The sequence below is a fragment of the Sus scrofa genome, chromosome 7 (genome assembly GCF_054392235.1).
Source record: "Sus scrofa isolate SSC_HxYL_T2T_F1_AM1 chromosome 7, Sscrofa_HxYL_maternal_Yorkshire_Landrace_v2.0, whole genome shotgun sequence".
NCBI classification, from domain to species: Eukaryota; Metazoa; Chordata; class Mammalia; order Artiodactyla; family Suidae; genus Sus; species Sus scrofa.
In genome coordinates, this window is record NC_139389.1 from 42736533 (window position 1) to 42764179 (window position 27647).

General features: G+C 39.6%; 1 protein-coding gene across 1 annotated transcript; it reads right to left on the reverse strand.

Moving 5' to 3' along the window:
- Positions 1-610: 610 nt before the first annotated feature.
- GLO1 (glyoxalase I) lies at positions 611-27635 on the reverse strand. Its single transcript, XM_001927957.6, has 6 exons — positions 27480-27635; positions 10984-11066; positions 7268-7408; positions 6199-6266; positions 5120-5209; positions 611-2082 (listed from the first exon to the last, which is right to left on the reverse strand). The coding sequence occupies exons 1-6, from the start codon at positions 27561-27563 to the stop codon at positions 1994-1996; spliced, it is 555 nt and encodes a 184-aa protein (XP_001927992.1). The 5' UTR covers positions 27564-27635; the 3' UTR covers positions 611-1993.
- Positions 27636-27647: the final 12 nt, after the last annotated feature.

Genomic DNA, 27647 nt, shown 5'->3' on the forward strand with positions numbered 1-27647 from the left:
AGAGACTGATTTATTTTACATTGACAGTCTTGCTGTCCAATCATGGAAAACAAGAAGATTACTTGGGCTCTAATTCATTCTTTTATATCACCACTTAAGTTAATTTTGAAGTGAATTGTCCTAATCCCTAGCAAAGCCCAATGATTCAATACATATTTTTTCAATATACACAGGGATGAATTTAAAGAATAAGTAAGGGCTATCTTTTGGCAAGTATCACTTAGCAAGAATAGAAGGCTTCTCTCTGCAGAAATAAGGTTTAATGACTGAATTTAGGAATGTGATAACCATCCCACTTCATACTGCTCCTCTCCAAAAGGTGAAACTGGTCTTCACTAGTTCCCACAACTCACTCTTGATATTTGACCTTTTTCTCTGCAGTTTTCCCACCAAAATCCTTTATCCTTATTTACTTTGCTGTTCTCACCTTCCCCACCCTTCCTTATTCATAAAAACTATCTGCTTTGCAGGATGTACAGAATTACAACTATTCCTAGTTCTCAATGAGTCTTTAGACCTCTTCAAATCCTTGCAGGAACCCCCAAGAGCAGCTTTTTTTCTCTCCCAAGAAAGAACGTGCAGGATAGAAGTTTACAAATTAAGCATAGTCTTACCTAAAGTTTGATTTTATTTCAGTTTATAAGTGCTGCTATTTGTTTGAATTGCTCACAGAAATCCATTCCATCCAAAAAGGAAATGCAAAGTGCTGCTGTGTGCTATCAGTGTAAGCACAATTGGCATGGCCTATCCAAAGGTCTTCCACTGGAGTCTGGAAAATCTAAATGTAATTAAACCACAAACTGGATGTTCTTATTACTTGGGCCATAAGAGATTTTCAAAATCAGTTTGGTTTTTAAAACCCATCAAATGTCATTCATGGGAGGGAAGATGACTGAGCCGATTTTTGATAATCAGTTATGTTATCACTGAACATAACTGATCCTAAATGATTACTGGGATCTGGAAGACCTTGGGGTAGGGGCTCTTCACAACATAAGCAGTACCTGTACAGGAACAACCGAGCATCCCCAGAGCACTCGTGTGCTCCTGACTTCCTCCATTGCTTCTTCGCTCACTATGGTGCTCAGGCTCAAAAGCTGAGACGACAACACTTAAACTCACTGAAGGTTTTTACAAAGAAGACTATGGAGGAGGTATGGTGAGGCACTAACATTTGAGGTACAATCTAAATACTAAGAATGATGATGAAATCATTGAGTACTTGAGTCTGTTTACACTACCTTGGATCCAATCAAGTTATTTTGCATACCTAGCCTGCTTTCTATCTCACAGGATACTGGGAAGGATTAAGCAGATAAAGTATGTGACACCCTAGCCCAGCTTCTGCATTCCTAGTATATAATATTCCTATCCTCCTCCCCACCCAAAATAAAGAGGTTAGACCTTAAACTTTGAGAGGACTTTGTAAAGAAGAAATTCGTTTTTCTATCAGCATCCTTGTCAGCATGATTCTGAATTTCTCCCAAGAGTAATTTCCTTTATAAACTTTATACTACTTGAAATATACATGAAATTTCATTTTTGCTCAGTGTTCTTTACTTTCCATTGTGAAAAGTTACTTCTGAGGAACTGAAACCCCAGAAGGTAACCAGAGAAAAAACATGTTATATGGGTTTTTTTTTAAAATGATGATTCAAAGGCAGATTTGTAGACTTGTATCTTTTTTAGGAGAAAGAAAGCAAATGCAGCCTCTGAAGGGAATTGTTCTAATTATTGCCTTAAAAAGTAAAGTTATACAACTATATTCAAGGACATAAGACAAAGCACTGCTATAAAACCAGAATGACTGAACAGTTAGGTGAAAAACATAGCTAAAATGGGAAAGGGAAATGGGCTTAAGAATAATTTGAATTGGGACCACGATCCATCTAGTCTTAAATGCTTCTGTTATCTCAATATCTTGAATCACACTGTTTCCTTTTTACCTTCCACAATGTCTCCACTGAAATCTCAAAGCAGTATTCTCATAGAACTAAATAATAGTTATCATATTGTTAGGATTCAAAATTTCAATCCAGTAGCCATCAGGATCTTGAATAAATGCCAAGCCTTTCATTTTACCTGTAAGACAAAATGATTTTCATTACTGAAAAGACTTTAAAAAAAACCTTTAAAATACATTTTTTATTAATTCAAATTTTAACTTGTATTTTAGTTAACTATTTTTTTCTTTTTTGGCCACCCCATGGTAAATGAAGTTCCTGGGCCAGGGATCAGATCAGAGCCACAATTGCAACCTAAGCCTCAGATGTGGCAACACTGGATCCTTAACCACTGTGCTAGGCCAGGGATCAAACCCACATCCCAGGACTCTCAAGACACCACCATCAATCCCATTGCACCACAGTGGGAATTCCAACATTATTTTGTTTGTAAGTTTTTTGTTTTTTTTTCCCCCCCAGCTGCACCCACAGCATATGGAAGTTCCTGTGACAGGGACTGAATCTGAGCTGCAGCCACCACAGAGACAATGTTGGATTCTTAACCTGCTGAACCACAGCAGGAACTCCTTTTAGTTTTAACATTAAAAAATTCTGTTGTTAGTGTTGCCCAGATGCACGATTTTCAGAATGACACATTTTATCTTCTATACATAGCTGTAAACTGACCATCCTAAAATAAACTGTGGAACAGGCAACATCTTTTAGGTATTGGCCATTTACTTCATCTTCATGATATCGCTTCATGGTATTGATTGAGTGGTCACAGAAAATGTCTTATTTTAAAGAGGAAGAAGAAAAGAGGTAGGTGCTCAAGGGAGCATGTAGCATGGCTTATGTACACAGCCGAAGGACCCGATGCTTGGGTCATACACTATTCTATGTAACCCCAAGCTCTGCCAATCAGATTCTTTCTCCCAGGAATTCATACCCAGGATTGAGAGGTTAGTAAGTCTAATAGCAGAGTTTTGCTTAAATAGAAAAATGCAACCTCAGAAATTTATTTTGGCACCAAGATATTGAATTAGTTTGACTTCTATCTCTGGCTCCTCTCCCCAAGATCAACTCCAGAGAAACACAGATGGAAAATGGGGAAAAAAAAAAAAAGTACAGTATGCTAGGGTGGTAGTTGGGGAGAGAGAAGGTGGAGATGGGGTGATTGTTTTAACTTGCTTTGTGAGGAAGGGGATACTTTTGTTCTGGACCAGAAGACAGTCCATCATGGCTGAGGAAGAATAAACAGAAGTTTTGTTAGTTTGGCTCTTGCTCCTCCCAGTGCCTTGAGCATCAGCATACCTACCCCCACAGTGTGGGGGGTTCAAACTATTGGTTCAGATGTCCTCAGGGGTAAATAAGGGCCATACAGAAGCCCTGTGCCTGTGAGGAACTGAGAAAAACAAGTGGGTACCAACTGATCTCCCCGAGCTTTTATTTTCTACACAACCAGGTGAGGGAATGACAATCCCAGGACATCTTGTACTAATACTACTTCTCTCTCGGGAACAAAGCAGGAAGAGGATCTGACCACAGAATGTGAAGCGTGTGTTTTCTCTCTGCCCAGCCCATCTCCCTGAGATCATTTGGATTTTTAAGGACTGAGGTCTGGCCTTCCCCCATTCATACTGTGTGTGATGACTGGTATAGCCTGGTATAGCTAGTAGCTTCAGTTAAAACAAAACCAAAAAGCTAAAACTCTCTGAGACCAAAATTACAAGAATTTGAGGAATATAATCATAAAAAAACATAATAGATCATAGATTCAAACAGAAGAACAAACATTAGATTAATGGACCAAGAATCCTTAAAATATGTAAAAGCAATGAGGAATATTACATATAATCAATATGAAACAAGGACAAGAAAATATTAAAGGAACCAGGCAAAAATTAGGGATCAAAATTATCATAGCTGAAATTAACAAACAATAGACAAGAATACAAAAGACGAATATACAGACAGAGGCATCTGAAGAAAAATTATCTAATTGGTATGCTAGTTTGAAGGAATCTCCCTGAAGGAAGGCAAGGACAAAGAAATAACAAATATAAAAAGCTCCTAGAACAAAACAGAATATACAAAAGGGCACAAATTAGCAGATTTTTCAGCAGCAATGCTGGTTGGAAAAATAAGACAACAGAGCTGTATTTTCAAGATTAAAGGAAAATAAACCTAAGATTTTATAGTCAACAAAACTGTCATTCATATATAAAAGCATGGTTCTTGGGCATAAAGAGTCTCAAGAATTTTGTCTCACAAACCCTTTGAAAACAGTTTTGGTCGATGTACTTAATAATGGGACAAAAAAAAAAAAATCCAAAGATGCTGTAAGAGATATACGGAGAAAAATATAGACTTTGATATATTTATCATCTTTAAAAAAACACCAAGGCCAAAGAAAAAAGAAATCAATAATATCCCAGCCTTGGCACAACACTGTACATCAACTATACTTTAATTAAAAAAAAAAATCCCAGCTTGAGTAATAATAACATATCGGTAATGGAAGTAGAGGGAGCAATGTCTTTTCTTATGAGGGAGGAGGAACTTCGGATATCTCTTAATTGAAAAAAGAAAAAGAAAGGATTGAAATGAAATAGTAAATATTTCAAATGAAAACTGAAATATAAATTGTGATGGCAAAAACAGATCTAGGTAAAATAATTATAATACATGTAAATCCAACAAAGTCCAGATATATACTATGTCAAGAGACATACCTAAAGCATGCAGAGGTTGTAAAAAGATGAAAAAGAAATACCAGGCAATTATTAACTGAAGGGACGTATGTTGTTACAGACACGGCAGGTGAAATAGGCTTTGGGGCTTACTTTGGGGTGGCTCGATATACCCGAGATGGTGAAAGCTGGTGGCCACTGAGAGAACAGCAGGCTTGAGGGGTGGGAAAGGGAGCCTGAGTCTTTGATGGCTCTCCAGACCCCGCGACTAGTCCCTTGTGAAGCCACCCAAGGTGCTGCCTTTCCGTTACCTAAGAAAGCCGGTATTCTTCCATTGATTTCCCTTCTTTCTTTAAGCTGGTGGGAACAGACTTCAAAGTTACTTGCAGCCGAAACGGTTTTCCTTCTATAGTCCCCTCTGTGGGTGCTTAGTAACGTTACATAACTAAAGAGAGGTCTGAGGAAAACAAGTCCCAGACTCACCATCATCAGGTTTCTTCACAAATTTGACTCCTAGTTCTTCAAATCTTTTACAAGCACCGTGAACATCAGGAACAGCAATTCCAATATGACCTTAGGTAACCAACCCCAAAACAAGGCAGAGAGAAAGAAGAAATAATTGAAACAGGGTATCCATGTGCCACAAGTGGCTTCTAGAACTAGTGTATTTTAAAACATAAAGCATCCAAAACAGACTGAATCAAGTTGGTTCAAAACTTATAATATATTAAAGAACAAGAATCTAACTGGCTGGGTATAATATATTAATCAGTTGCTGCAAATTATAAATTATTTGAAATATAAGCCTCAAATTGGCTCATATACAGTTCAATCTGTTAAGAATAACTTACATCAATAAAGAGTAACCATTTATTCATGCTTAATAGGCTTGTTGCTGAAACTGACTATATTATAGCAGCAAGTTTAAGCTGGTAATCCTGTCATCTTGATTGAGAGATTCTAGATCAAGATTTCAGGGAGTTCCCATATTGCCTCAGTGGAAACGACTCCAAATCCAACTAGTACCCATGAGGATGGGGGTTCCATCCCTGGCCTCACTCAGTGGATCAAGGATCTGGCATTGCCATGAGCTGTGGTGTAGGTCACAGACGCAGCTGGGATCCAGTGTTGCTGTGGCTGTGGTGTAGGCTGGCAGCGGCAGCTGCAGCTTTGATTCGACTCCTAGCCTAGTAACTTCCATATGCCGCAAGTGGGGCCCTAAAAACAAACAAACAAAAAGATTTCAGACAAGAAGTATACAGCTAGCTGACATCAGGATTATTATTAACCATCATTTCTGTGTTTGTTTTTTAAATTAAAAAGTCTACTGGAAATATAATACTGAGACTGAAAAGTAAAATCATTGTGAGAGTGACTATAAAGCTTAGACTGAGATGATGAAATTAAACAACTCTTCAATAAAATTATTTGTGGAAAATGAAAATAACCATACTCCTAATAAACTGATTGTACCTAATGTTTTAGATTAATTAGAGTCATTAATAGGTAAACAATGCAATCACACAAATCCATGTATTTTATATACAAACAGGCAAACATACCAAATCCCCGAGGGTCTGAATTGCCACTGTGGTAACTCTGGCTCTCATCGTCTTCAGTGCCCCAATTGCTACAAAAGGAGGGAAAACATAATTACAAGTGACCTAGAAAAAAGATATTCTGAAAAGAAAGTTCAACACTTTTTGAAATCACGTAGCACGTAAATATGCTACTTGGTCTAATTTCTGCAAGTGAAAAAATTAAATTTTCAACTACAGAAAGGGCAAACGGGCAAAAAATAATAATATTAACCAGACTGAAGAAGACAGTAAAACCAGGCATCTGGATAAGAACAATAACAATAATAATATCAACTATCATTTATTGTGCTAAGTATATAAATTCAATCCTCATAACAGCTCCATAGGCTAGATTTGAGAATCTCTATTCTACAAATGCAACTGTCACTCAGGAAGGTGGTATAACTTCTTTAGGGTCGCAAAACTATTGTCAGAGCCAAGATTCACGTCCAGCTCTGTCTGATTCCACAGAGCTGTTTTGAATCAAGGGACATATTAAATCACGTACCCAGAAATAAACGCTCTTCTGTTACTATAGGGTACACAGAAACAGCATAAAGAATAAAAAAGAAAGGGAATGCTTATTTCAACATTTAAAAATTATGAAGACCTGGAAGTTCCCTTGTGGCTCAGGGGGTTAAAGAGCCAGTGTTGCCACAGCTGTGGCACAGGCCATGGTGGGTTTGATCCCTGGCCTGGGAACTTCCATGTACCACAGGTGCAGCCAAAATTAAAAAAAAAAAATCATGAAGACCTTAGTTGTGGTACCTGAACATGTGTCAGGTACAGTTTGAAAGACATCTTGCCATTTCAATCTCATATGCCCTATTTGAAAGGCAAATGATTTCACTTGCCCCACCTGCGCCACCTACACCATAAGAACAATGCAAAAACCGTAAGATCCAAGAAAAAACACTCAAACATACTGCTACAAATGGGAAGTGATTAGGTAGACCTGGCTTGAATTAAGCTGATAAATGAGAAGAAAAAGTTTAAAAAATAAGCTTCAAAAATGTAGACTATATATTAAAAAAAGCCCACTCATACTCACTGTGTCAGTTCAAGCGTAGCTTTTCTGGAGAATGCCCATGCTGCTTTTTCACTTTTATCTTTTGGGATGTCATTTTTATCCTCATAAGCCAAGAAATAGAGTGAAAATTTCATAGTGGGAAAATCTAATTTTTGGAGTAGCCTGAAATTAAACAAGACTGACTCAATTAACAGGAAAAGCTGATTCATGCTAAAATCAATATGACAATATTCAAGTTCTACTAAGAGTAAGAACTGTGCATAGTTGAGTCTGTTGTAGTACAAAAAGGAAAAATCAATGAAAAAGTCTCATTAAAAAACTTACCTGTAAATATCAATGAAATAAATTCTTTAAAAACGTAAACTTATAATTCATCAATTCTTCAATAATAAAAATTAACTAGATTCATGATACTTGTTTATAAATGGCAAAAGACATCTTTAAAAGAAAATTTTATTTTTAGTGAAAAATATAATAAATCACACCTTATTGTTCTTTCAGATATATGGCATTCAGTTAATAAATTCATTGAGTTCTTACTATGACAAAACTTCTAGGGGAAGAAATTGAGGATAGGTGTTAAGAGAGAAAGACAGGTTAGTATCCCTGAAGACCTGAATGTCCACCATAAAGTGGTTAACAGTATCAAATACTGCAGAAAGGTCAGACCAGATGAACTCTGAGAAGAGGTGGCTAGATATGGAAAGGCCCTGTGAGGGCAGCTTTTAGCAGCATAGGGAATGGGAAGGGAGCCAGTAAAATAGAAGGTATGGGGCTATCTGTATAGATGGTCATGACGATGGGAAAGATGACAAGAGAGCAGAAGGCAAGAATTCTCGCAGAAGAGAGAAAACGTAAGCTTTTGTGTAGGTTGTGGGGAAAGAGCAGTGGAAAAGGAAAGACTGGTAATGAGTTCTGAAAAGATTTACTGAAGTTGTGGCCTCTAAAGTGAGTTTGAAGAGTGGGAGATTATTTTGCAAGGAGTAGGGTAAAATGAGGATGCACACGATACAATTTACCTTAGATTATGGAGGATGAAATGCTCAAAGATAACCTCATTTAAAATTAGTAAGGGGGAGTTCCTACTGTGGCACAGAGGAAACGAATCTGACTAGTATCCATGAGGATGCGGCTTCTCCCTGGCTTTGCTCAGTAGGTTGGGGATCTGGTGTTGCCGTGGGCTGTGGTGTAGGTAACAGACATGGCTTGGATCCCGTGTTGCAGTGGCTATGGCACAGGCTGGCCACTGCAGCTCCAATTTGACCCCTAGCCTGGGAACTTCCATGTGCTGCAGGTGTGGCCCTAAAAAGAACACCACCACCAACAACAAAAAAATCAGTAAGAGGGAATGGTTGGAACAGAGCAAATGGAAAGTTTCTAGAGGTTGTTTTTTTTTTGGTCTTTTTGTCTTTCTAGGGCTGCACCCTCGGCATATGGAGGTTCCCAGGCTAGGGGTCCAATCAGAGCTGTAGCCTACACCAGAGCCACAGTAATGCAGGATCCGAGCCGCATCTGTAACCTACACCACAGCTCACGGCAACGCTGGGTCCCCAACCCACTGAGTGAGGCCAGGGATCATCATGGATGCTAGTTGGGCTCGTTAACTCCAAAAGTTTCTAGAGATCTGTTCCAAATCTTTTTTATTTATTTATTTTTTAAGGCCATACCTGCAGCATATGGAAGTTCCCAGGCTAGGAGTTGAATTGGAGTTGCAGCTGCCATCCTACACCACAGCCACAACACTGGATCCAAGCCATGTCTGTGACCTACGCCACAGCTTGCAGCAATGCTGGATCCTTAAGTGAGGCCAGGGAGTGAACTTGCATCCTCATGGACACTATGTTGGCTTCTTAACCAGCTGGGCCACAATGGGAACTCCCTATTCCAAATCTTAATGATTATTGCTATATGATATGCCTTGGCTCACTAAGATCTGTACACTGACTTACCACAAATAAGATTTACTTGGAGTTCCTGTCATGGCACGGCAGTTAACAAACCCAATTAGTATCCATGAGGATGCGGGCTTGATCCCTGGCCTTGCTCAGCGGGTTAAAGAATTGGGGTTGCTGTGAGCTGCGATGTAGGTCACAGACATGGCTTGGATCCTGCGTTGCTATGGCTGTGGTGTGGACTAGTGGCTTCAGGTCCGATTTGACCCTGAGCCTGGGAACCTCCATATGCTGCAGGTACGGCCCTAAAAAGACAAAAAAAAAAAAAAAAGATTTACTCTAACATGTTTATAATGAAGTATCAAACACCTCAAATGCTTTAATTATCAAAAACTACCTTTGCACCTACAAAGAAGATTGACTGAGCCTTGCAGACCAATCAGATGGAAACCGGAAGACCTGAACCTGTTATAACTTGCTTTTGTCAGCTGAACTGAGATATTTCAGTATAATGTCAAGTTGCACTCTATCTGGGGGCTCTTTAAAAACAAGATCAATACTGGAGTCAATCAGACCTGGATTCAAATTCCAGCTCTGCTACATGCCCACTGTGGAACTGGGGGCCAGTATGTTAATGGCTTTAAGCTTTGGTAAGCTATCCCATAAGCTTACTGTGAAGACTCAATGATATAACATATAAAGTGCCATGGAGGTCCCATCATGGCCCAGCGGAAACAAATCTGACTAGCATTCATGAGGATGCAGGTTCGATCCCTGGCCTTGCTCAGTGGGTTAAGGATCTGACATTGCTGTGAGCTGTGGTGTAGATCGCAGACATGGCTCGGATCTGGCATCGCGGTGGCTGTGGTGTAGGCTGGCAGCTACAGCTCTGATGTGAGCCCTAGCTTGGGAACCTGCATATGCCGCAAGTGCAGCCCTAAAAAGACACACACACACACATACACACACACACACACACACACACAAAATAAATAAAAAATAAAAGCAGCATATTAAAAAAAATAATAATAACATAAAGTGCCTGGCAAATAGCAGGCGTTCAAGAAATGTGTTTTCATTCCGTCCTTTAAATATGTCATAAATATATGCAAAACCACTTTTTCTGGAAAGAATTAGAAGAAACTATTAACAGCAGTTAGCTTTGAAGAGAAGGACTGGGAAAGGGAGGCTGTCACTTTTCACTTTGCATTTCTCAGAAGTGGTCACATTTCCTAAACAGAGCTATATACTGTATTACTTGAAGTTTTCTCTCAATGTCAATGGAGGTTACGTAGGCAGTAAATCAAAGATCATTTTATTCTTTATGTATCTATGTTACCAAAAACAAACAATACCCTCATGTTATTTAGGGAAACAAAATCAAGAAAAGTAAGTGTCTCAAGGAGTATACGATCAATAGACAGTCCCTCTTCAGCAAAGGAGACCACAGCCTATTCAATGGCATAGGTGGCCAATTTTAGGTAGACTCATCCATATTCTGAGTAATGTGTCTTTCTAGTGCTATCTTTTCTGAAGCAAATAAGAGGCTAAAAGTGGCCATAATACCAAACACTCTGGACACATTAGGGATTTAATTGGCAACTCTCAGAGAGAAGGGAGTTAGAAATAAAGCAAGTATTAGTGTCTTGCTGCCCAGTGAGCCTGGCTGGGATTGAGGAGAGGAACCTGACAGAAGCCCTGGTCAGTCTAGTCTCCTGGCGCAAAAGGACTTTTGTGACCCTTGAAGCAAATTCTAATCCATTTTTCAACAGATCTGAAAACATTCCCTATATTTGCAAAGCTATGTATTTAAACATTACAGGCCCCAATAAACAGTTTACTTACGTCATTCCAAGAATTCTAGTATAAAAATCCAATGACTTCTTAGGATCCTTAATTCGCAGCATGGTCTGCTGAAAAAGAAAATCCTAAGGAGAAACAGTATATGTTAAACACCTTTATTTTACCACTTATAATTTTTACACAACATTAATTGTGCTTTCTGTAATAGGACAGTAAAAGTCCTACTGTTTAAGATGAAAGTAAACAGTATCATGGCTTTATTACTTCTGTTCCGTCTATAAAGGCTACACTCAAATCCATGTGCTTTAGGCACACAATTTTTTTTTCAGTCTAGATTCTCTGCCCAGGTACTGTAGAACAAATTCAACAACCCTGTTTATATGCTTAGTCCTATCCTTCCTATCCCTATACTTTTGCTACAGTCTTTCTAAAAAGCAATTTGGATCCCAAGGGTCTTAAAGAGTTCCTAGTCATTGATCAAGATGTTCCCCTTCTAAAAATCTACCTAAGGAAATAATTAGATACTCCAACAATGATTTACGTATAAAGATATTCATCACAACATTTACACAGTAACTATGTGCCAGATAGTGCTCTAAATGATTTACAGAAATTAAGTCAGAAAATCTTCACAAGAACCCTATAAGACATGTATTAAACCATCCTCATTTTATGCTGAGAGAGTAAATGGCAGAGAAAAAACTTCAGCCCAGTTTGGTTCCAAAGTCCTTGCTTTCAACCACCTTGCTAAACTGCCTCTAACAATGAAGAAACAGTTAGATAAATTATGACAGCCATAACAGAATGAATGAAGACATTTAAAATGCTGCTTGAGAAGTATACCAAATGGCATGGAACATGCACATGGTATATTAAGTTTAAAAAGTAGAATACATATATGGATACATTGTTTTCTGTCACATGCTATTAAGATTAACAACATTCTTTTTTTGGCCATGCTTTCAACATATGGAAGTTCCCAGGCCAGGGATTGAACCTGCATCACAACAGTGACCCAAGCTGTTGTACTGACAATGCTGGATCCTTAACCCTCTGGGCCACAAGAGAACTCCCAAAATGACATTTCGAAAGCAACATTAAAGCTTTTAATTTTATTATCTATTAACAAGGCAACGTATTTTTTTTTTTTCATGACTGCACCTGCTCCCAGGCCAGGGATTAAATAAAAGCCACAGCTGCGACCTGCACCATAGCTGTGGCAATGCTGGATCTTTTAACCCACTGTCCCAGGCCATGGATCGAACCCATGCCTTCACAGTGACCCAAGCAGCTGCAGTCACATTCCTAACCCACTGTGCCATGGAACTCCAACATAACTATGTATTATAGTTGTTTAAATACATATACACAAAAGTATATTTAAAATTAACTTTAAAAAGTCTACAAATAGTAATTAATACTGAATTCTGTGCTTAAGAGTTGCTAAGTGAGTTGTTACCACACACACACACAAAAGGTAACTACATGAGGTGATACATGCATTAACTAACCTTATCATGGCAGTGATTTCACAATACATATATGAAGTCACATGTTCTACCCCCAAACTTACAGGTTATATGTCAAATGTATCTCAATAAATTGGAAAAAATAGTTTAAAAAAGATAATGGGGAGTTCCCGTCGTGGTGCAATGGTTAACAAATCCGACTAGGAACCATGAGGTTGCGGGTTCGGTCCCTGCCCTTGCTCAGTGGGTTAACGATCCGGCGTTGCTGTGAGCTGTGGTGTAGCTTGCAGACGCGGCTCGGATCCTGTGTTGCCGTGGTTCTGGCGTAGGCCAGTGGCTTCAGCTCCAATTCGACCCCTAGCCTGGGAACCTCCATATGTTGCGGGAGTGGCCCAAAGAAATAGCAAAAAAAAACCCTCAAATACCATTTATAACTTAAAAAAAGGTCTATTCATGGCAAAAAGATTAAAGGTATAGACAAACAGCAGATTTATTTTTTTAAAAAAGAGGCTTCGGAATACCCTTTGTGGCTCAGTGGTTGATGAGCCTGACTAGGATCCATGAGGTTGCGGGTTTGATCCCTGGCCTCACTCAGTGGGTTGGGGATCTGGCGTGCTGTGAGCTGTAGTGTAGGTCACAGCTGTAGCTCCGACTCAACCCCTAACCTGGGAACCTCCATATGCCTCGAGTGCGGCCCTAAAAAACAAAAAACTCAGAGGCTTATAAATCCTTTGTTGCCAAATTATTATTTAGATGATATAAAGAACAAGCAGGGCTTACTTTTTATAAGATGATCAAGTTATATTATGCCCAGGTAAGTTTTCTTTTTATCAATAAAATATTGTTACCCCTCTGTTACTTCTGGTTAACACTTGAATGATCATGAAAGTTCCTTTATTTTTTTGGTCTTTTTAGGGCCGCACCCATGGCATGGCATATGGAGGTTCCCAGGCTAGGGGTCCAATCAGAGCTGTAGACGCCGGCCTACACCAGAGCCACAGCAACACAGGATCCAAGCTGCGTCTGAGACCTACCCCACAGCTCATGGCAACGCCGGATCCTTAACCCACTGAGCAAGGCCAGGGACCGAACCCGAAACCTAATGGTTACTAGTCAGGTTCGTTAACCACTGAGCCACGACGGGAACTCCAAAAATTCCTTTCTTTAAAAGTTCCTTGAAAATCACTGTTTATTGCCATGGTTCTAAAACACTGTTTAAAATATATCTTGTGTTTAAAAAAGTAACACTTATGTTAATGTCTTGGTCTTATCAGACAGTTCTTAACTTTGATTTTCCCTTATTATGCTCTAAATTCTGAACAATAAAAGCAAGATGTCTTTTCTGCCCAAACTCTTTGAGTTTACTGGGAAAATTATTCAGTAACAAAAACTGCCCCTTTGCCTCATAAAAAGGAAGAATAATAGATATAATCAGATTTTTTTGGAGCGGGGGTGGGAGGGATTCTCCAAATTTAATTAACCTGTGAAAAGACTTTATAAAGATACAAACAAGGATGTCTCTAGCACATGTTCTATGTGCCTACAATACAATCTTGACAAACTATAAAAGAGGGCCAAAATCCCTTTAAGCACCTCTAAATGGATTTTTTTTTAATATATATAAAAAAAAAGACATAAGCTTAGGTAAAGCTTTATTTTTACCTATGGATATCCAATTGCTCCAGCACCATTTGTTGAAAAAGCTATCCTTTCTCCACTGAACTGCTTTTACATTTTTGTGAAAAGTCTGTTAGGCTTATTGGTGTGGGTCTATTTCTGGGTTCTCTACTCTTTTCCACTGATCCATATCCATCTCTTTGCCAATACCACAAAGTCATAATTACTATAGCTATATAGTAGGTCTTAAAATCAGGCAGACTGGTTCCTCCCACCTTATTATTTCAAAATTTAGTTATTCTTATTTGCCTTCCAAATAAATTTTAGAATAATCCTGACTATATCTTATAAAAGGTTTGACAGACACCGTGTATTAAATGTGTATGCCAATTTGTGGAGAGTTGACAGCTTTGCTATGAGAAGTCTTCCATACACATCGGATAGATTTATTCCTGGGTATTTAATTTTGTTGAGCACCTGTAAATGGTATTATATTTTTAATCTTGGTATTCATGTGTTCTTTGCCATATAGAAAAATACAATTAATTTTTGTATATTTATCATGTATCCTGCAACTGTGTGGAATTTATTAGTTCAAGAAGTTTAGGTTCCTCAGGATTCCCTGTGTTGACAATCATGTCATCTGCAAATACAGTTTTATTTCTCCTTTCTAACCTGTTATTTCCTTTTCTTGCCTTACTGAACTGGCTAGAACTTCTAGCACTATATTGAATAAGAGTAGTGAGAGCAGACATTTTTGCCTTGTTCCTCAAAATTAGGTGGAAAGCATCACCATTCAGTATAATAGATAGTTTAAGTTTTTTCTAATAAATGCTCTTTATTAGTTAAAGAAGATCCCCTCTATTCCTATCTTTTCTGATTTTTTGCTTTTTAGGGCCGCACCCACAGCATGTGGAAGTTCCCAGGCTAGGGGTTGAACTGGAGCTACAGCTCCTCGTGCATGCCACAGCCACAGCCACACAGGATCCAAGCTGCATCTGTGACCTACCGCATAGTTCATAGCAATGCTGGATCCTTAACCTACTAAGCGAGGCCAGGAATCTAACCTGTATCCTCATGGATACTAGTCAAGTTTGTTACCACTGAGCCACAATGGGAACCCCCTGAAAACAAATTTTTAAAATCATCAATGGTGTTGAATTTTGTCAAATGCTTTTTCTGCATCAACTGATATGATCATGTGACTTTTCTTGAGCCTCCTAGTATGGTGGGCATCTGTGATTGATTTTTGAATATTGAACCAGCCTTGCATACCTGGAATAAACCCCACTTGGTCATATGTAATTTTTTTTACATATCACTGAATTCTATTTGCTAACATTTCATCATGGATTTTTACATCCATCTTCATGAAGGGTACTGAACTGTAATTTCCCTTTTTTTGTATTGTTTTCATCTGGTTTTGGTATCAGGATAATACTAGCTTTATAAAATGAATTGGAGGTGCTTCATCAGCATAGTAGGTAGTATGCCAGTCTCATAAAATGAGTTGGGAAGTATTCTTTCTTCAATTTTCTTGAAGGGATTGTGTAGAATTGATGTTAATTCTTTAATGTTTGCTAGAATTCTCCAGTGAAATCATCTGGGCCTGGAAATAACTTTTTTTGAAGATTATTAATTATGAATTCAATTTATGTTATAGAGCTATTAAAATTATTTATTTCATATCAGGTAATTTATGGTAGCTGTTTTTCAGGGAATTGGTCCACTTCACGTAAGTTGCCAGATTTATGTATATAAAATTGTTTTCAGTATTTCCTTATCTTTCTGATGTCTGCAGTCTGTAGTGGTATCCCTTACTTCATTTCCTCATATTGGTAATTTGTGCCTTCTCTTTTCTTGTCAGTCTCAATACATGTTTGTTAATTTTATTGTTTTTTCCCCCAAAGAATCAGCTGTTTCATTGATTTTCTCTAATTTTTATTTTCAATTTCATTATTTCTGCTCTTTATTATTTCCTTCCTTCAGGTTATTTTGCTCTTCTTTTTCTAGATTCTTGAGGAGGGAACTTAAAACTACTGATCTGAGACATTTCCTTTTTTCTAATGTATGCATTTTATGCTATAAATTTCACTCTTAGCCCTGTCATAGTTGAGATTCTTTTTTCATTTTCATTCAGCTCAATGTGTTTTAAAAATCTCCCTTGAGACTTCCTTATTTATTTTAGTTGAATTACCTGTTGTGCCAGAAAGTTCCTCTTGATTCATGAATTATTTAGAAATGTATTAATCAGCTTTCAAGTGTTTGGAGATTTTCCTGTTACTTTTCTGTTACTGATTTCTAGTTTGATTCTATTGTGGTCAAACATACTCTGTATAATTCAATTATTTTAAATTTATTGTAGTTTTTAAGGGCCCATGACATGGTCTATTTTGATATGTCTTCTGTGGGCTCTTGAAAAAAATAAAGTGTACAGGCATACCTCAGAGATGATTTTGATACCATTGCATGAAGTGAGTATTACAATAAAATGAGTCATGAATTTTTTGTTTTTTCAGTGCATATATATGTTTACACTGTACTGTAGTCTATTAATTGTGCAATAGCACTATGTCTAAAAAACAATGTACATACCTAAAAATATTTTATTGCTAAAAATGCTAACCATGATGTGAACTCTCAATGAACTGTACATTGATCACAGATCATCATAACAAATATAATAATAATGAAAAAGTTCAAAAGACTGCAAGAATTACCAAAATGTGACACAGACAGAAGTGAGAAAATGCTGTTGGAAAATGGCACCAACAAACTTCCTCCATGCAGGTTGCCACAAATCTCCAAAATATAAAAAACCCTAGTATCTGCAAAGTGCAACAAAGCAAAGTGCAATAAAAACGTATGCTTAGCTATTACTGGGTGGTCTATAAATCTTGATTAGATCTTGTTTGTTGATGGTGTTACTGAATCTGTCTATATCCTTGCTAATTTTCTGTCAAGTTCTATCAATCATTGAGAGAGGAGTATTGAAGTCTCCAACTATAATTGTGAATTTGTCTATTTTCCCTTTCTATTATCAGTTTTTGTCTCACATATTTTTGCAGTTCTTTTGTTGGTACACATACATTTAGGGCTGCTATGTCTTCTTGGTCAACTGACTATTTTATCATTATATAATGTACTTCACTGTGATAATTTTCTTTGCTCCAGAGTCTACTTTATTTGAAACAACATAGCTACTACTACTTTCTTTTGACTGTTTGTATAATGTATATTTTTCCATCCTTTATACTTTTAACTTGCCTCTATCACGATGAACTTAATAAACATTGTGTATTCTCACCATTCCACCAAAAGACCATTGCCTCATCTCTCTCCCTCTCCTTGGGCCTCCTTATTCTCTGAGACACAGCAATACCGAAATTAGGCCAACTGATGAGCCTACAATGGCCCCTAGATGTTCAACTGAAAGGAAAAGTCACACATATCTCATTTTAAATCAAATGCTAGAAATGATTAAGGTTAGTGAGGAATGTGTATCAAAAGCTGAAATAGGCCAAAAGCTAGGCCTCTGGCACCAGCCAGCCAAGCTGTGAAAGCACAGGACAGTTTCTTGAAGGAAATTAAAAATGCTACTCTGGTGAACACACAAATGATAAGAAAGCAAAACAGTCTTATTGCTGATATGGTGAAAGTTTCAGTGGTCTGGAGAGAAAAGCAAATCAGGCACAACATTCCCCTAAGCCAAGGCTTAGTCCAGGACAAAGCCCTAACTTTCTTTAATTCTGTGAAGACTTAGAAAGGTGAGGAAGCTGCAGAAGAAAAGTTTGAAACTCAAAGAGGGTGATTCATGAGGTTTAAGAAAGGAAGTCAGCTCCATCATATACATGTGCAAGGTGAAGCAGCAAGTGCTGATATAGAAGGTGCAGAAAATTATCCAGAAGATCTAGCTAAGATAATGAACAAACGTGGCTACACTAAACAACAGATTTTCAATGTAGACGAAACAGCCTTATATTGGAAGAAAATGCCATCTAGGACTTTTGTGGCTAGAGAGAAGTCAATGCCAGGCTTCACAGCTTCAAAGGACAGACTGACTTTTTTTTTTCTTTTTAGGGCTGCACCTGTGGCATATGGAAGTTCCCAGATTAGGGGTTGAATTGGAGCTACAGCTGCTGGCTCATGCCACAGTCACAACAATGTGGAATCCAAGCCGTGTCTGCAGCCTACACCACAGCTTATGGCAACACTGGATCGTTAATTGACTGAGCAAGGCCAGGTATCGAACTCTCGTCCTTATGAATACTAGACGGGTTTGTTACTGCTAAGCCATGATGGAAACTCCCAGACTGACTCCTGTTATGGGTTAATGGAGCTGGTGACTTTAAGTTGGAGTCAATGCTCATTTACCATTCAGAAAATCCTAGGATCCTGGAGTTCCCATCGTGGCACAGAGGAAACGAATCCAACTAGGAACCAAGAGGTTGCAGGTTCGATCCCTGGCCTTGCTCAGTGGGTTAAGGATCCGGCGTTGCTGTGAGCTATGGTGTAGGTCGCAGACTCGGCTCAGATCTGGTGTTGCTGTGGCTGTGGCATAGGCCAGCAGCTACAGCTCTGATTTGACCCCTAGCCTGGGAACCTCCATATGCCGCAAGTGCAGCCCTCAAAAAGACAAAAGACAAAAAACCAAAAAAAAAAAAAAAAAAAAAAAAAAGAAAATCCTAGCATCCTTAAGAATTATGCTGAATATACTCTGCCTGTGATCTATAAATGGATCAAGAAAGTCTGGATAACAGCACATCTGTTTACAACATGGTTTACTGAATATTTTAAGCCCACTGCTGCAACTAATTGCTCAGATAAAAAGATTCCTTTCAAAATATTACTGCTCACTGACGGTGCACCTGGTAACCTAAGAGCTCTGATGGAGACGTACAACAAGATTAATATTGTTTTCGGCCTGATAACACAACATTCATTATGCAGCCCATGGGTCAAGGAATCATTTTGACTTTCAAGTCTTATTATTTAAGAAATACATTTCATAAGGCTAAAGCTGACGCAGATGGTGAATCCTCTGATTAATCTGGGTATAAACTAAGGCATTTTGGAATGGATTCATTCTAGATGCCCTTAAGAAAAGTCATGAGTTGTGGGAAGAGGTCAGAATATCAACATTAACAGGAATTTGGAAAACGCTGATTATAACTCTCATGGATGACTCTGAGAAGTTCAAGACTTCAACGGAAGAAGTAACTGCAGACGTGGTAAAAGTAACAAGAGAACTAGAATTATAAGTGGAGCCTGAAGATATGACTGAATTTTTCATCTCATGATAAAATTTTAACTGGTGAGGAGTTGCTTCTTATGGCTCAGCAAAGAAAGTGGTTTCTGGAGATGGAATCTACTCCTGGTACAGATTCTATAAAGACTGTTGAAATAACAACAAAGAATTTAGACTATTACATAAACTTAGTTGATAAAGCAGTGGCAGGGTTTGAGAGGGCTGATTCCACTTTTGAAAGAAGTGCCACTGTAGGCAAAATGCTATCAAACAGCACTACATGCTACGTAGAAATCATTTGTGAATGGAGGAGTCAAGTGATGTGGCAAACTTCACTGTTGTCTTGTTTTAAGAAATTGCCACAGTTACCTCAGCCTTGAGCAACTACCATCTTGATCAGTCAGCAGCCATCAACACTGAGGCAAGATCTACCACCAGCAAAAAGATAATAACTCACCGAAGGCTCACATGATGGTTAGAGCCTTAAGTTAGTTATTTTTTTTTTTTTTGCCTTTTTTTTTTTTTTTTTTTTTTTTTAAGGGCTGCACCTGCAGCGTATAGAAGTTCCCTGACTAGGGGTCTAAATGGGAGCTGCAGCTGCCAGCCTACTCTTCAGCCACAGCAACTCGGGATCCCAGCCGCACCTGCAACCTCCACCACAGCTCATGGCAACACTGGATCCTTAACCCACTAAGGGAGGCCAGGGATCAAACCTGCATCCTCAGAGATAATAGTTGGGTTTGTAACCCTCTGTGCCACAACAGGAACTCCTTCAGTGAGTTATTTTTTAATGAAGGTATGCATATTTTTTGACATCATGTTGTTATATACTTAATAGACTACAGTATAATATACATTTAACTTTTCTATGCACTGGGACATCAAAAATTCCCGTGATTTTCTTTATTGCAATATTTGCTTTGTTGTAGTGGTCTGGAACGGAACTCATAGTATCTCCAAGGTATACCTGTATGTAAAGTCCAGAGTTTTTAGGTAAAATTAGTAGGGGGGTAGGGAAGAGTATGCATACTCCATCTTCCCAGGAAAAGTCTCTAAACGGATTTTATACAATTGCTCCTCACAATGGGATATGTTTGGTCACTATATGCCTGTTTTCAAAATAAAGCGAAACTTGTCAAAAAGCTACAACAATGGCAAAAAAAGTTGCTTGACTTTGTTTCCTACAAATTCTCTTTCCAGTGATGGAGACACTCATTTCTCTAGAACTATTACTAAGGAGCTTCAGATATTACATCTTACTCGGAAGCAAAATTAAAATCTCCATTGCCTTCAGTCTTCAGAAAAGGGAAGTTTCAAATTTCTATTAGCCCAATTTTCAGAAATATTTACATTTCTTTGACCTGAGGTGTGTGTGTTTTGGCCTTAATAACAGGTCAATTATCTTTGGAGCCCATCAACTCTCAATGAGTTTTCCAAGGACTTACATCACCCACAGCAGACGGTGGTCTTAAGGCTCAACTAAACACTCAGATTTGCAAGACAACTGAAGGCTAAAACGGTACCAGTCAGGAAAACACAGCTTGCCAGCACAGCAGTATTAGGTGGTCCGGTTCAGCAGGAGTCCATAAAAGACTCCTCGAGCTTGGGTGCAGGGAGAAGATTCACAAGGGATAGAAGTGGGAATCACCCTGGCGGAAAAGCCCTATGACCACAGGAGTCAATATATCTAGCAGCAACTCCACAGGCATAGTTTCCAGAATCTTTATAAGAGATGGTTTAGAGTCACTTACGGAGTTTCTTCGTGGTCTAGCAGGTTAAGGATCTGGTGTTGTCACTGCTGTGGTACAGGATCAATCCCTGGCCTGGGAACTTTCTCATGTCATTGACACAGCCCTCCCCCACCCCCGGCCCCAAAAGTCACTGCATTCATGGAAGCCCAAAAGCTATAAGATATTTATAATTCTCCTTTGTAGATGCATTTTACCAGTCAAGTTATTTTTACCATAAGCAATACTACCAAGTAACAAACACTGTTTTTAATTGCTTGCTGGAAGAGCTGGAGTTAATCAAAAGCCAGATTCTCATCTAAAGGAAAAGGGCTTAACTCTTTACCTCTAGCTGTCATTTCTCCCACAAAACAGAAATGGATAGGAGTTCCCATGAGGCTCGGCAGATAAGGATCCAGTGTTGTCAGTGCAGTGGCTTGAGTTGCTGCTGTGGCATGGGTTTGATCCCTGGCCTGGGAACTTCCACATGTTGTGAGTATGGCCAAAAATAAAAAGACAAAAACAAAATCCTCAGAAATGGATAAAGTTTTGATTTTTTCTGCTTTTTAAAAATCACATTTTCCTTCAGTGAGAGATCAGTTTGGAAAAAGAAGCCTATCTGAAGGGAACAAGACTGTTTTACCATGTGAAGCTAGAGCACGTGGCTGATGTACCATATGGTGCAATATATTTTTTTCTTTACTATCTTTTTCGTTATTACTTCTCTGACTCAGCCTATGTCAGAGAGTGATACTTGTTCCAGAAAATAGTTTGGCCACTCCTTCACTTATTCTATCTTATCTAAATTGATTTCATATGGTTCTTTCCTTCTTCCTATTCTGTAACTCAAGAGTCAACAACATACTTCAAGTATACTTACCCTGTAGATAAGGGAGACAAAAATAGCTAGGAGAAACAAAGGAAATTTTTTTATTTTAAAAATTACTTTTGATATTATTAAACACATCTGCCAGAGTATTTGTACATCAGTTATGAGAAACAAGAAAATCCTAAAAGCACTCAGTATCATGAGGCTTTTCAAATCTCATGCAGAGAAAAAAACAAAAACAAAAAACCCACAAGTGTGACAGAAATAAGTCTTCAAGAGGCAATTATGATTCAAAGGTTAGTTCCACGACTGTTACCTTGAGTAAGTTATTACTTTTCATGAATCTCAGTTTTCACATCTTTGGAATGGGGATAAGTATAGTTTTCAGATCCTAGGACTGAGTTTAAAACTAAATGAGATATGAAGTTCCTGTCACAGTGCAGCAGAAACGAATGCGACTAGGAACCATGAGGTTGTGGGTTCAATCCCTGGCCTCGCACAGTGGGTTAAGGATCCAGCGTTGCCATGAGCTGTGGTGTCGGTCGCAGACATGGTTCAGATCAGGCGTTGCTGTGCCTGTGGTTTAGGCGAACAGATGTAGCTCTGATTCGACCCCTAGCCTGGGAACCTCCATATGCCGCTGGTGCAGCCCTAAAAAAAACAACCAAAAAACCCCACTAAGTAGGATATTTAATCATTTGTAATAGAACATGATGGAAGATAATATGAGAACAAGAATTCATGTCCATGTATATGTGTATGACTGAGTCACTTTGCTGTACAGCAGAAATTGATAGAATGTTGTAAATCAACTATATTTTAATACTAAAAAAAAAACTAAATGGGATAATGCATGAAAGTACTTAGCACTGTGCCTGTCCCAGAGTAAGTTACTTGACTTACTATTGCTCTTGTTATTGTATAATACACCCCAGAGTTTCTACTACCAACTATTGCTTTTGATTCCCAAATCTGTATTCCCTAACCCATACCTCTAGCCTCAGCTGTGGAATGACCTCTCCATCAGCCTACTCAACATTTCCACCCGTGCCAAAATATCAAATTACTCAGAACCCAAATTGACACTCCCTCCTAATACCCCTCAGGGAATATCTCTAGAATTCCTTGTTAGCTCAAGTCAGACACTTGGAGTTTTCACAGACTCCTTCCTCTCCACTCCCTTTGCAATCCTGTCCACCTATCAACTTGACTTGTCAGCTCAAGTCCCTCTGGAATCTTTCTCCTTGCCTTTCCAGTGGTCACTACCTTGCTCATGTCCTCACTACTTTCTGCTAGGGTGATCATCAAAGCCTCCCTGGTCTCTCTACTTCTTGTAGGCTTATCCAAATGCAATCCAGAGTGATCTTCCTACAGTTCTACCAGACCCAGAGTTCCTGTCGTGGCTTCAGTGGAAACAAATCTAACTAGCATCCATGAGGATGCAGGTTCAATGCCTGGCCTTGCTCAGTGGGTTAAGGATTCGGCATTACTGTGAGCTGTGGTGTAGGTCAGCAGCTATAGCTCCAATTGGACTCCTAACCTGGGAACCTCCATGTGTCTTGGGTGTGGCCCTAAAAAGACAAAAAAAAAAAAAAAAAAAAGGCTACAAGACAGAACCTTCTATAATGACCCAACTGTGTCATTTCTGGGTTAAAAAACTGGCTCACAGCTTTTAGGAGAAAGTCCCCAAAGCAAGCATACATCTCAAACTTCATCTTTGGTTATCACTCCACTAAACTGGTCATCTTAAATGGTTTTGATTTCATACCTTCGTCAGTTTAATAAAAGAAGCACACATCCTCCCATAAATGTATGTTTATTTATTTAGCTCTTTTTTTTGGTCTTTTTAGGGCTGCACTTGCTGCATATGGAAGTTCCCAGGCTAGGAGTCAAATTGGAACTGTAGCTGCCGGCCTATACCACAGACACAGCAACTCGGGATCCAAGCTGCATCTGCGACCTACAGCACAGCTCATGGCAATGCCAGATCCCCAACCCACTGAGAGAGACCAGGAATGGAAACTGAATTCTCTCTCTTTTTTTTTTTTTTTTTTTGTCTTTTCTAGGGCCACACCCAAGACACATGGAGGTTCCCAGGTTAGGAGTCCAATTGGAGCTATAGCTACTGACCCTCGGCATATGGAGGTTCCCAAGCTAGGGGTCTACTCGGAGCTGTAGCTGCTGGCCTACGCCAGAGCCACAGCAATGCGGGATCCGAGCCGCGTCCGCAACCTACACCACAGCTCACGACAACGCCGGATCGTTAACCCACTGAGCAAGGCCGGGGATCGAACCCATAACCTCATAGTTCCTAGTCGGATTCGTTAACCACTGTGCCACCAAGGGAACTCTGAACCTGCATTCTCAAGGACACTAGTTGGGATCGTTATCACTAAGCCACGACAGGAACTCCCTATTCATATTTAAATTGTATATAAGTGTAAATATACTAATAAAACATACATATTATAAAATGTATTTACCAAATAGTAATGATCACAGGGTAAGAAAAACAAATGAACCTAACGAGAGAGAATGTTCGTATTTTCTTTGAGCATCCCAATGATTGTTTTGTGTACCTTCTCTTCACCTTCCAATGCCTATGACTTTGTCTCTTTGTGTACCTTTAGGTCCCTGTGTCAATTCTCCAACATCACTGTGCTTATATATATATATATATACTATGATTCTCTCTGCCTGGAACAGTCATTCATCCACCTGGCCACTATCCCTCTTCCTTCCTCCTTTCCATTCTTCTTTTCCCCAACCCTTGCATACAACTCTACCAACTACCTCCTCTGCATTTGATAAAACTCAGTGTGTCACCAACACTGAAGGTTTTCCCTGACCCAATCACCTACCACTCAGATGGGAAGGGACTCCAGATAACTGTATCAAAGGACACTGTCAGAGACAGTAAAAAGAATGTATTTCAGGAGATCACTACTTGAGAAAAGAAGTATTTGGCCTTTACAAGGAAGTTAGCTAAGTCAGACTGCCCAGAATGCGGTGTGGCTGTACATTCTTTGATCGGTATGACAAAGATGCAAATGATCCACAAGAAAGTTGACTTTTTACCACCACTGCTGTCTCCTTTCCAAGCCAGACCTTATCACTTATCTCACCTTCTGGAAGAGACTTTTAGGTGTCCTTATCACCTCCAGGATTGGATCCCACAATTCTAGGCTACAGAATGATTTGAAACCCTGAACGGTTTACAAACTATATAAAATACAATTTCCTTATAAGTGACATTCAAAGCTCTCTTCATAATTTAGCTCCAACCTACCACTCTATAGTCTCCTCCACTACTGCTCCACTGCTTAGAAATAACCTGAACTCAAAACACATCACTCACCTCTCCAGAACATGCTCCACACTGCATCTTTGTGCCATCTCACTGCATTTTTGCTCAAAGTTTCCCCCACCGAGCGTGCCCTCCCATGTGAGGGCCTGGGCTCACTTTCACCTTCTGCTTGATGCACTCCCTGACACTCACAGTTGAAATACAACCTTGAATTGTATTGCTTTTCATAGTTTAGAGGACATCAATACGTTTTCTCTTAATGCTGCTTTTACGAACTCAGCCCGAGTGCCCTACTAAGATCACTGCAGACAGTGACAGAACAGGGGATTCAAACCTAAGTCTCTAGACTCCAAATACCCTGAGCATACATCATACCACAAATGCTATCTTTGAAAAATCTCAACCTCCTGTGCTCCCATGGCACTTTAATTTTTATTCTATTTTACTTTTGATGCTGCCATCGCATACAAAAGCTCCCGGGCCAGGGATCCATCCTGCGCCAGAGCAGCAATTCAAGCCACAGTAGTGACAATGCTGGATCCTTAATCCGCTAAGCCACATGGGAACTCCTTACAGCACTTTATATTTTCAATAGCACATAATCTTAGTTCCATTTTAGGTTAGAGGGTATGTTTGGTGAAGGGAGGAACTTCATCTTGTTCATCCCAGTATCTCCCAAGGTGCCTACCAAGCTCTTTGAACAGTGATCAGATGGAGTGAATTCACTTAGGTTTAACCTTTTTTTACTTTTCTTCATGTCAGGTTCCAAAATTACTGCTGTAGTTAGTACTCTAGAAACAGAACAGGGTGGAAGCTAGGAGTGTGGACTTCTTCTTGGGCAAACTACTCAACACCTCTGTGCCACTGCCTCCTTATATGTAAAATGTAGATAATTATGTCTTCCTCACAGGGTTGTTGTAAGGATTAAATCAAGTAATGTACTTAAAATAACAAACCAGGGCCCGACACATTCAACATATGTATCAGCTACTACTACATACTCCTTTTATGTTCCCCACGTGGTGCCTCAAAAAATGCCTAAGGCCATAAAAGTTACTCCAAATAAAAAAAAAATGAGATTGTATGCAGTGTAAATTAAGAATGCAAGGAACTAACTATATTCAATCAATTTTATAAAGCTAGCCTTGAAATCCGTTGTTTTTTTTTTTTAAATAGTCTAGTACATAAAAAGCTCAGTTATCTGGAACATTAATTTACTCTGACTCTACATTATGTGAAATAACTAGGTATTAACATTAGAGAGTATAAAAGTAAAATGAATGTGAGAAGAAATATATATATATTTACTTCTTTCCCCTATAATTTTGCAGTGACTAACATTTTTCCTAAGCTAAGTACTACCAGGTGCTAGTCAAAGGCTTTAGCAATTAGAAATGTCTGAAGCTTCACCCTGCAGGCAAAGAACAAGTAGGGACTAAAGTCACCTACTGGTTTTAGAGGTCCGTACAATGCACTAACCAATCTCCAAGGCATTTAGAACTTCCTGAGTCAAATGAATAATACTAAGGCGTTTACTGATAGTGCTGAGGACTTTGGGGTAAACCTCCGGAGCGGCTGCTGGGTTTAATCTTGACAATTCACGGAGGCACCACGCCCAAGCGAGTTACACTGACTCACCACAGACACGTTAAGCAAGCTGAAGGGATGAAAGCCTTCATCTACAACTGGTCATTCCTTTTACTGAGTCTCAGCTGCAAAGCGACGGTCAGTGAAGGAATTTCTAAGATTCCCTTCGGATCTAAGCTCTGCGATTCTGCGGTCTCCTGAGGCCACAGCACAAGTGCGGCCGAAAGCGACCGTAAAGGCCAATCGAAAGCCAAACTGTGGGCGCGGTTAAAGTCAGGAGCCATGAATTGGTTTGCAGGAGTTAAACCCGGAGCCAGGACAGTTACAGAAAAATGACCCAGGCTGGGAGGGACCGGCCCGTAACCTTCGAACCTAGACTGGAGGTCTGAAACTGCTCCTCTTACCAGCCCTGGCTACTGACCTAGGGAACATGCACACACACAGACAAGGGCTCTGATCCTGGCTCAGCCGTGGTTTCCAGTTACCATCCCAAACCAAACAAATCAAAGGAGGGTCGCGCGCGGTCTTTTAAAAAAACTTCAAGAGACGGATCATCCCCCTTTGGACACTACTGGCTCTCTTCCCAGCCCACTCCGGTCAGCCCAAAGCGGGCGGAGCTGCAGGGGTGGCCAGACGGTATTCGAATCACCCAGCCCAAGCTGGGCCTGGCTGAGCCCGGGGATCTGCTCCCTTCAGGGGGCCCCAGTCGCGCCACGCAGGGCTTCGACTCTGGAGAATTAGGTACTGCGCCCACCTTGGTGCTGGGGTCCGGGTCGGAGCAGCAGGCGAGGGCAGCCTCGTCGGTGAGGCCGCTGGACGCGAGCTGCGGTTCTGCCATGGCTAATTGCGTATCACCGAAGACGGTCCCCGAGAATGCGGCAGCCTCCCACAGCCGTCCCAAGCTCCCTCTAACCAGCGACCA

Excerpts from the sequence above, each read along its gene's own strand:
- GLO1 (XM_001927957.6), bottom strand. The coding sequence starts at position 27,563 with ATGGCAGAACCGCAGCTCGCGTCCAGCGGCCTCACCGACGAGGCTGCC. Across the intron at positions 11,067-27,479 it reads ACCCGGACCCCAGCACCAAG|GATTTTCTTTTTCAGCAGAC; the intron begins GTGGGCGCAGTA and ends GTTTCTCCTTAG. Across the intron at positions 7,409-10,983 it reads ACTAGAATTCTTGGAATGAC|GCTACTCCAAAAATTAGATT; the intron begins GTAAGTAAACTG and ends GTTTAATTTCAG.